At 66.9% G+C, this 10278-nt stretch overlaps 1 protein-coding gene across 1 annotated transcript; it reads left to right on the top strand.

Moving 5' to 3' along the window:
- Positions 1-1012: 1012 nt before the first annotated feature.
- Positions 1013-10111, top strand: PYGM (glycogen phosphorylase, muscle associated). The gene is made up of 20 exons (XM_090050866.1): positions 1013-1308; positions 2421-2522; positions 2827-2905; positions 3123-3226; positions 3440-3571; positions 4572-4683; positions 4884-4966; positions 5121-5264; positions 5462-5554; positions 6171-6317; positions 6428-6591; positions 6933-7047; positions 7440-7541; positions 7628-7775; positions 7929-7987; positions 8133-8274; positions 8578-8785; positions 9120-9254; positions 9364-9430; positions 9763-10111. The coding sequence occupies exons 1-20, from the start codon at positions 1066-1068 to the stop codon at positions 9913-9915; spliced, it is 2532 nt and encodes an 843-aa protein (XP_089906992.1). The 5' UTR covers positions 1013-1065; the 3' UTR covers positions 9916-10111.
- Positions 10112-10278: the final 167 nt, after the last annotated feature.

Genomic DNA, 10278 nt, shown 5'->3' with positions numbered 1-10278 from the left:
AGCCTGCATGCCTGGTTACTCTGGCTGGACACGTGGGGGGGGGGGGGCAGGAGCCTGGGGGGGGCACTGGAAGGTCTTGGTCACTAGTCCCACCAGGGCAGAGCAGCTAGGCTGAACAGCAGCTGGGCATTCGCTCCGACTCCTGCCGCCCTGCTGGCGCTGGAGGCGGTTCTGGGAGGAGCGGACTGGAGTGCCTGGGCTGCCAGCCGCACCTCGGGTAAGGGGAGACGGCAGGGGGCCGGGCGCGGCCCCCTGTGCCCGTCCGTCAGCCTGCCCTGAAATGCCACGACCTTCAGGCTGCCTCTGGTTACCAGCAGCCAGCTGGCGTGTGGGGGGTGGCAGCCTGGGCCCGGCCCCCTCCTCTGTGCCCTGTGGCCTGATCCAGTGTGCTCCTGGCTGCTGCCCTGTTTACACACGTGTGCAAATGGGGCACATGCTGCTTCCCCCTGCACATGAGCATGCACACACATGCATGTCCTTGTGGGCAGATGGGTGCATGCCCCACATGTGCATGGGTGTGCACCCCCGTGCGGGCTGCTTGCACACTTAGGCAGCACTCCCCCAATCCTGTGTGCATGTGTGTGTGCGCAGAGGAACCGTGGAGGGCCAGAAATAACCCGGTGCTGCCCCGGGCCTGCCTCTGCTCCCTCCCTTCTTGGGGACACGAGCCCGAAATAGCTCCCATGCTGCTTCCTGCCTGGGGGCGGGGCAGGCTCATTGGTTATTCACGAGGGGCGGGGCCGGGAGGGACCCCGGCGTCTGGGCCCCGGGGCCCCCGGCGCGGGCGGATGACGGGCATAGGCCGCTCGGTGGCCTGAGCCGTGGCGCTGGCTCCGACCCTGGGGGCCTGGGGCGAGGCTCGGTCGCCGCGCGGCTGGGGCCGCGGGGGCCCGGCGTCGGCCCTGCCGCGGGCAGGGGTCGCGCCCTCCCAGCTGCGAAGGGGCGGGGCGCGGACAGGAGGTGACGGGAGGGCGGGGCGCGGCCGCGTGCCCCGGTATACATGGGCCGGGGGGGGCGGGGCCGGGCACTGCCCGCCGGGCCGCCGCAGCGCAGCGCAGCGCAGCCATGTCGCGGCCGCTGTCGGACCAGGAGAAGCGCAAGCAGATCAGCGTGCGCGGGCTGGCGGGCGTGGAGAACGTGGCCGAGCTGAAGAAGAGCTTCAACCGGCACCTGCACTTCACGCTCGTCAAGGACCGCAACGTGGCGGCGCCGCGCGACTACTACTTCGCGCTCGCCCACGCCGTGCGCGACCACCTGGTGGGGCGCTGGCTGCGCACGCAGCAGTACTACTACGAGAAGGACCCCAAGGTGCTGGTGGAGCTGGGGAAGCTGAGGCACAGGGAGGGGTGGCCCTGCCCCCCAGCGCCCAGGCGGGGGGGGGGGGGGGGGATCCTGTCCAACCCCGTCACTTCCGGGCGGGCGGGGGGTTGCTGTCTCTGGAGCCAGCTATAAATAGCCACTGGCTGGGCTGCAAAGCATGATGGGAGCCGGGGGAGCCCCCAGGGGGGCGGGGGGCCTGGGGGGCCCCGGGCCCGGTCCTGGCCTGCCCCTGGCTTGGGGGAGCTGGGGGCTGTGCCAGGCGCGAGGCCCCGATCCGGGGTGGGGGGCGCGGGCTGGCCCGGGCGGCGGGTTAATTTTAGCCTGACATTTGCGGTGAACTCCTGCCCTTTGCTGTGGGAAGGGGGGGCAGGGGGTCCGTGGGGCGAGACCTGGGCCCTTCTGGCTTTCCAGGGTGTGGGGGAGTGCCCGGGGGCTCCTGATCCTGGGGCACCCGCCAGGCTGGGGGGGTCTCCCCTGGGCCGGGGGGGCGGGCTCGCTGAACTGCCATGGAAACAGACCCCCCCACAACTGCCCCCGCACGGCCTCTAGGGCAGCAGGAGAGGGGCTGGTTTCTGTGTCGTTGCACACTGGTTTGCAGGTGTCTGTGCATGCCTGAGTGCACCCTCATGTGTGCCAGGGCGTGCCCTCCCCTGCGTAAGTACACAGGTGTCTGTACACGCACACACTCACCTGCAGGTGTGTGCACGTGCTGATCCAACCACCAGTGTGTACAAGTATGTGTGCATGCACTCCTGTGCAGCTGTGTGCACGCACTTAGATGCATATGTGCAAGCACACACACGGGTGTATTCTTGGGGCGCGCTCATGTGCATGCGCTCAGGCATATATGTGCAAGTACGTGCTCATGAGTGCATACACACAGTCACCAGCACTCATGCATGTGCATATGAACACTCACATGTACAAGTAGGTGCAGACAGGTGTCCACTCGTGTGTGTGAGCCACTGGCAGGGGTGCACCTAAATGTGGATGCACTGGTGCACGTGTGTGTGCCTGGCCCCCTCATGCCTGCCCCTGCAGGGTGCCCTGGGGGATCCGGGGGGGCACCTCGGTGACCCCCCTTGCCCGTGCCCCCCCAGCGCATCTACTACCTGTCGCTGGAGTTCTACATGGGCCGCACGCTGCAGAACACCATGGTCAACCTGGGCCTGCAGAACGCCTGCGACGAGGCCACCTACCAGGTACCGCCCCGCACACGCGTGTGCGCCTGCGTGTGTGTGCACCCATGGGCACACATGGGCATGCACGGGAATGTGCCCCTGTGTGTGCGCGCGTGTGTGTGAGCATGTGTATGTGTGCACCCCTAGGGCAGGGAATGGCGGGGCATGGGGGTATTAGGGGAGGGGGGTATTAGGAGGTATTGGAGGCAGAGTGGGGTGTTAGTGGGGTATTGAGGGTGGGGTATGGGGGGATACTGGGGGAGGGCTCAAGTGGGGAAGGGGCCTGGGGGTCGCTGCCCCTTGACCCCTGCCCCCCCCCCCCCAGCTGGGTCTGGACATGGAGGAGCTGCAGGAGGAGGAGGAGGACGCCGGGCTGGGCAACGGGGGCCTGGGGCGCCTGGCAGGTGAGGAGGGGGCAAAGGTGGGTGACCCTGTTAACCCCTTCCTGGCCAGGACCCCTCCCCACATGCCACTCCATTAACCCCTCACTGCCCATTAACCCCTTGCTGGCCAGGGCCCCCTCTCCCCACCCTGCCCCATTGATCCCCCACTCTCCAGAACAGCTCCTCCCCCAGCTGGCCCCGTTAACTCCTTGCTGTCCATGCCCCCTGTGCCCCCCAGCCTGCTTCCTGGACTCCATGGCCACGCTGGGCCTGGCCGCCTACGGCTACGGCATCCGCTACGAGTTCGGCATCTTCAACCAGAAGATCAGTGGTGGCTGGCAGGTGCGGGGGCAAGGGGCAGCTGGGGTGCCCCTGGGGGGTGGGGGGGCAAGTCCTGGGGGGGAGGCACTTCTTGAGGGGGAGGGGAGCATGTCCAGGGTGGGAGAGGGAGAGGGAGGGGGGTCATGGTTGGGGAGTGGCAGAGTATCCTACCCCCTCCCTCCAAGCCCAGGGGATTTTGGGGGGTCCCAATAACTGCCCCCCGCCCCACCACAGGTGGAGGAGGCTGATGACTGGCTGCGCTATGGGAACCCGTGGGAGAAGGCGCGGCCGGAGTACGCCATCCCCGTGCACTTCTACGGGCACGTGGATCACAGCCCTGACGGCACCAAGTGGGTTGACACCCAGGTGAGCCAGGGAGTGGCACACGTGTGCATGTGCACATGCATGGGGAAGCTTGGGGTATGTGTGGGTGTGAACATGCATGGGGGAGCTCAGGATACACATCTGTATGGGGCAGGTCAGGGGGACACGTGTGTGAACACATGGAGCAGCTAGGGGGTATATGCATGTGGGTGTGAGCCTGTATGGGAGATGTTGGGATACACGTGTGTGTATGAGTGCACACGAAAGGGGCAGATCAGGGGTATACATGTATATATGTATGGGGCGTGGCTAGAGTGGTGTGTATGGGCATGGGACACAGAGCAGGTGTGTGCACTGGTGCACGTGTGTGTGTGTGCATGGGATACAGCTCAGGTGTCCTCTGTGTGGGCACACAGGTGTGCATGGTTCAGGTACATTCATGCATGTGTGTCTGCACATATATGAATGTATCTAGGACATGAATCGGGGGGGGCACATGTGAGACAGCTTGTGCGCATGTGTATGGAGCAGTCCATAGGTGCACACGTGTGTTTGTGTGTGTGTAGGTATGGCACATGGTTTAGGGGGTACATGTATGTACATACACATTGTACATGCATTGCATGTACATGTGGGACATGGATCAGGAGCACACACGTGGGTACAGGCATGGGACAGAGTTTGCACATGCATATGCACACACTTGGGACTGCTCAGGGAGTGTGTATATGTGCACACATGGTGCATTGGCCCTTGGGGAACTGTACATGCGTGTGTTTTGCACACACAGGCAACATGGCTTCAGGAGGCATGGGCGTGTGGGGACATGGCCCCAGGGCGTGTCTGCATGCTCGTGTGTGGATACACCTGGGACTCTGCCAGGTTCTTTGCACACGCATGTGCTTCTACCTGTGCAGGACACGGCTGTGTGTGCATGTGCAAGCCCCCGTGCCCAGGAAGGGGGTGAGTGTGCAGCCTTGGGGGTATTATGGGATGGTAGGGGGTGAGGCAAAGAGGCAGGACTAACCCCCTCCCATCACAGGTGGTGCTGGCACTGCCCTACGACACGCCCGTCCCCGGGTACCGCAACAACACGGTGAACACGATGCGCCTCTGGTCGGCCCGAGCCCCCAACGAGTTCAACCTCAAGGATTGTGAGTCTCACCCCAGAGCCAGCCGCGTTGCAGCCCCGTGTCCCCAGACCCCACCGCCCCAGTCCAGAAGCAGCCGGCACCCCCCAACCCAGAGCTGGCTGCGCCCCGGTGCTCGGCTTTGTCTCCCCTGCCCCACCCCAGAGCTGGGCCTCTCTTCCGCTCGGCCGCATCCCCCCTCACACCCCCTCTGTCCTGTGCAGTTAACATTGGGGGCTACATCCAGGCCGTGCTGGACCGGAACCTGGCGGAGAACATCTCCCGGGTGCTGTACCCCAACGATAACGTGAGTGCGGCCCCCAGCCACCGGCGCCCTGCGCCTGGGGCTTCTCCAGTGCTGGGAGGGCCGGGGGCGCTGCGGGGTGAGAGCCGGGGGGCCGGGAGCCCGGGTGCCTGGTCCTCCCCCGCTCAGTGCCGCCCCCTCCCCTGGCTGCGCCCAGTTCTTCGAGGGCAAGGAGCTGCGGCTCAAGCAGGAGTACTTTGTGGTCGCCGCCACCCTCCAGGACATCGTTCGCCGCTTCAAGTCCTCCAAGTTCGGCAGCCGCGATCCTGTGCGCACCAACTTCGACGCCTTCCCCGACAAGGTAACCCCGCCACCCACAGCCAGCAGGGGGCGCGTGAGGGACAGGAGTGTTGGTGGGGGGAGACAGGGGCTGAGGGGGCAGGATTGAGGTTTGGGGGAAGTGGGGGGGGTCCTGACGGTTCAAGCCCCAACAGGGAGGTCTGGGGGGCACCCACCCCCACGCCCCGGCAGTAGCATGACTCAAAGCCATGCCCGCAGGTGGGCATCCAGCTCAACGACACGCACCCGTCGCTCGCCATCCCCGAGCTCATGCGTGTGCTGGTGGACATCGAGCGGCTGGGGTGGGACAAGGTGAGTGCAGGGCACCCAGCCCCCCCCAAGCCAGCCGCAGCCCCTGCCCCTGCCCCTGCCCTGTTACACCAGCCCTGCCCTCCCCCCCCAAGCCAGCCGCAGCCCCTGCCCCTGCCCCTGCCCTGTTACACCAGCCCTCCCCTCCCCTCCCAAGAGCCAGCCACAGCTCCTGCCCCTGCCCCTGCCCTGTTACACCAGCCCTCCCCTCCCCTCCCAAGAGCCAGCCACAGATCCTGCCCCTGCCCCTGCCCTGTTACACCAGCCCTCCCCTCCCCTCCCAAGAGCCAGCCACAGCTCCTGCCCCTGCCCCTGCCCTGTTACACCAGCCCTCCCCTCCCCTCCCAAGAGCCAGCCATAGCTCCTGCCCCTGCCCCTGCCCTGTTACACCAGCCCTGCCCTCCCCCACCAAGCCAGCCGCAGCCCCTGCCCCTGCCCCTGCCCCTGCCCTGTTACACCAGCCCTCCCCTCCCCTCCCAAGAGCCAGCCACAGCTCCTGCCCCTGCCCCTGCCCTGTTACACCAGCCCTGCCCTCCCCTCCCAAGAGCCAGCCACAGCTCCTGCCCCCATTGCATGCCCTGCCAGCCCCCCCAGCCTGGCCTGTCCTCCCTGTGCCCAGGCCTGGGACATCACGGTGCGGACCTGCGCCTACACCAACCACACGGTGCTGCCCGAGGCGCTGGAGCGCTGGCCCGTGCACCTCTTCGAGACCCTCCTGCCGCGGCACCTGGAGATCATCTACGAGATCAACCAGCGCTTCCTCGACGTACGTGGGGGCCGGGCTCGGGCGCCTGGGTTCTCTCCAGCTGGGCGCGGGGGTTGTCTGGGCTGGGTTTGGGGATACCCTGACCCCCCCTTCCCATCTGTGCCCCCCAGCGGGTCTACACCACCTTCCCCGGGGACCTGGACCGGCTGCGGCGCATGTCGCTGGTGGAGGAAGGCAGCGTGAAGCGCATCAACATGGCGCATCTCTGCATCGTGGGGTCCCATGCTGTCAACGGCGTGGCCCGCATCCACTCCGACATCCTCAAGAAAACCGTGTACGTCCTTCCCCCCCGAGCCGGAGGAACCCGAGGGAGGTCCCCGTCGCCCCAGCTCTGATGCCCCTTAGAGCTGGCAGCCTCTGTTCTACTTGGCTGCTGACCCGTCCCACCCCAGAGCCAGCTACAGTTCAGCCCTGTGTCTCCTGTGCCTGCCCCAGAGGCAGTTGCATCTCTGTTCTACTCAGCCCAGACATGTCCCACCCCAGAGCCAGCCGCATTTCAGCCCCATGTCTCCCATGCCCACCCCAGAAGCAGCCACACCTTTGTTGCACTCAGCCACCGACACCCCCCCCACCCCAGAGCCAGCTGCCCCCCCTTGACGCCTCCTCTCTCGGCAGCTTCAAGGATTTCTACGAGCTGGAGCCCCACAAGTTCCAGAACAAAACCAACGGCATCACCCCCCGGCGCTGGCTCGTGCTCTGCAACCCGGGGCTGGCTGAGGTCATCGCCGAGGTGGGGGGGCAGGGGAGGGTCACAGGGGGTGGAAACATAGGAGAGGATGAAGGGGTCCAGGCAGGGGGATTCTGGGTGGGGGGGGGCTGGGCAGAGTGGGGAGGGGCTCTCTGGGGGGGTACTTTACAAGGGGGATGAGGGTCCAGGCTGGGGGGCAGGGGGCTTTGGAGGGCCTCTTAGGGGACTTCTGGGGTGGGATGAGGGGGTCCAGGCTGGAGGGACACTGGGTGTGGAGAGGGGCTGGGGGGGGCCTTTTAGGGGCCTCTGGGGGGGTCAGTGGGGCTTGGAGGGGTCACCAGGGCGGAGACACCGTGCAGTGGGTCAAGGATCCAGGCTGGGGGAGGTCTTTGGGATGGGGGGCCCCCATCTCACCTGCCCCCCCATCCCCCCAGCGCATCGGGGAGGACTACATTGCTGACCTGGACCAGCTGCGCAAGCTCCTGGCGCACGTGGACGACGAGGCCTTTATCCGGGACGTGGCCAAAGTCAAGCAGGTACCGGGCTGGGGCCGGGGCAGGGGTCCCGATCCGGGCCCCGATCCTGGGGGCGGGAGTCTCACCCCTGCTTTCCTCTGCGCCAGGAGAACAAGCTGAAGTTCGCGGCCTACCTGGAGAAGACGTACAAGGTGAAGATCAACCCCAACTCGCTCTTCGACATCCAGGTGAAGCGCATCCACGAGTACAAGCGCCAGCTGCTCAACTGCCTCCACGTCATCACCTTCTACAACCGTGAGTCCCTGCTCTGCCCCAAACCCCCTGCCCTCCCCCCCCGGAGCAGGCAGTGTGCCCGGATGTCCTGGCCCCCCGGGCCCCCCGGGCCCCCCAGGCTGGAGAGGACCCAGGTGTCCAGGCGCAGCCCCTCACCCCTCTGTCTCCCCGCAGGGATCAAGAAGGAGCCGAACAAGCACTTTGTGCCCCGCACCGTCATGATCGGGGGCAAGGTGAGGCTGGGGGGGAATTGTGGGGGGCAAGGGCTGAGGGGGGGCTACGGGGTGGGAAATTGGATGGGAGGAGAGCAGGGGGGCGGCTGGGCTGGGGGGGAGGGATAGGGCGAGGGGGGCTGACCCCTGCCCTCCGGCCCCCCAGGCAGCACCCGGGTACCACATGGCCAAGATGATCATCAAGCTGATCACGTCAATCGGGGACATCGTCAACCACGACCCCGTGATCGGCGACCGCCTCAAGTTCCTCTTCCTGGAGAACTACCGCGTATCCCTGGCCGAGAAGGGTAGGGCCCGACCCCTGACCTCTGACCCCCAAGACTTGAGCCCCCTATAATGTGTGTCCGTGGCTGAGAAGGGTAGGGCCCGACCCCTAGGGTTAGTGTTTAACCCTGCGTGCGCCATCCATGACCCAGAGTGGGGGGGTGACCCATGGTGTCCTAACGGTGACCCCAAAGTGGGGGTGAGTGACCCCTACCCTGGGTGCTGTTTAACCCTGTACATGCCGGCAGTGGCTCCAGGTTGTCGGGGGGGGGGGGCTGATCCCCTAGTCCCTGGGCTGGCGTTTAACCCCGCGGTGCCGCGGGCAGTGGTGCCGGCGGCCGACCTGTCGGAGCAGATCTCCACGGCGGGCACCGAGGCCTCGGGCACTGGCAACATGAAGTTCATGCTCAACGGGGCCCTGACCATCGGCACCATGGACGGTGCCAACGTGGAGATGGCCGAGGAGGCGGGCGACGGAAACATCTTCATCTTCGGCATGCGCGTGGACGACGTGGACCAGCTCGACCGCCAGGGGTGCGCCCCCCCGGCCTCTCCCAGGCTTCCCCTGACCTCCAGGACTGGGCCCCTCCCCCCAGCGCCCCCGGTTGACCGCCCTGTGCCTCCGGACCCCCCAGGGTTGGGGACCCGCACTGTGCCCCTCCCCACTGCCCTGGGGCTACAGACCCCCCCCATGACGTCTCAACCTCCCCAGCTTTTTCCAGGTCTCCTCCCACCCCCTCTGGACACCTAACCCCTCCTCCCCCACCAGCCTTTGACCACAGGAGCTTCTGGGGGGGCAGTTGTGTCCTGGGGTGACCCCAGCCCTCCCACTCCTGGGGGCCCGCGGTGACCCCCCCATGCCCTCCAGGTACTGCGCCAAGGACTACTACGACCGCCTGCCTGAGCTGAAGCAGGCCGTGGACCAGCTCAGCACCGGCTTCTTCTCGCCCAAGCAGCCCGACCTCTTCAAGGACGTGGTCAACATGCTCATGAACCACGACAGGTCCCGCGGGGGCCCGGCTTCTCCCCGGCTGGGGAGGCCGTGGGGTGGGAGGGGTCCTTGCCGGGGGTCGGGGCGCTGATACCCCCTCTCCCTGCCCCCCCGCCCCCAGGTTCAAGGTCTTTGCTGACTATGAGTCCTACATCAAGTGCCAGGAGCAAGTCAGCGCCCTCTACAAGGTGAGTGCCTGCCTGGCACACGCATGTGTAGGCCAGGGCGGGTCCTGACCCATGTCCTGGGCTGCGGGGAGGCCATCGTATGTCTGGGGCGGCCTGACCTGTGTCCCGAGGGGGCTGACACGCTTGTCCGTGTCTCATGGAGAGGTGACACGGGTCTGGGGGGAGCTGGCGCATTCAAGGGAGTCCTGCCTCTGTTGTGCATGTGCCCCAGTGGGGCTGACGCACTTGTCCACGTGTGCCTGGGGACAGGGGCAGCTGCATAGCTGAGTGCCCCCGGGGGGCTGGCACGCGTGTCCCTGGGGGGCTGACACGCGTGCCCGCGTGCATTGCAGAACACGAGGGAGTGGACACGTATGGCGATCCGCAACATCGCGGCCTCGGGCAAGTTCAGCAGCGACCGCACCATCGCGCAGTACGCCCGCGAGATCTGGGGCGTGGAGCCCACCCGCGCCAAGATCCCCGCCCCCGACGACCCCCGCGAGTAGCCCCCCGGGCTGGAGCTCCGCCCCCTGGCCCCAGAGGTGCTGGGAAGCTGCCCCCTCGCCCCGGGGGCAGGGGAGCTGCCCTGTGCGGGCGGGCGGCGGGAGCCCGGCCTTCCCGGGGGTGCCCCGTGCGTGTGAGTGGCTGGGCAGGCGCTGCGGGGACCTGCCCCCCCAAGCAATAAAGCTGAGCTGACACCTCGGGCCTGGTCCTTGTCCTCCCTGTGGGCCCCGGGGGCGGGCCGGGAGGGGAGGGGGCAGGGGCCGGGGGGGCTGGCCCCCCAGGACAGCAGCGCCGGAGGGGCTGGGGCTAAAACTAGCGCCCCCCCCCGTCACAGCCAAGGGCAGAGCGGGGGGGCAGGGGCAGCC

Source organism: Crocodylus siamensis, chromosome 6, assembly GCF_052110815.1.
Source record: "Crocodylus siamensis isolate JL-2025a chromosome 6, ASM5211081v1, whole genome shotgun sequence".
Classification (NCBI taxonomy): Eukaryota; Metazoa; Chordata; order Crocodylia; family Crocodylidae; genus Crocodylus; species Crocodylus siamensis.
The sequence above is the reverse complement of the archived record's forward strand: the minus strand, read 5'-3'. Positions and strand labels throughout refer to the sequence as shown.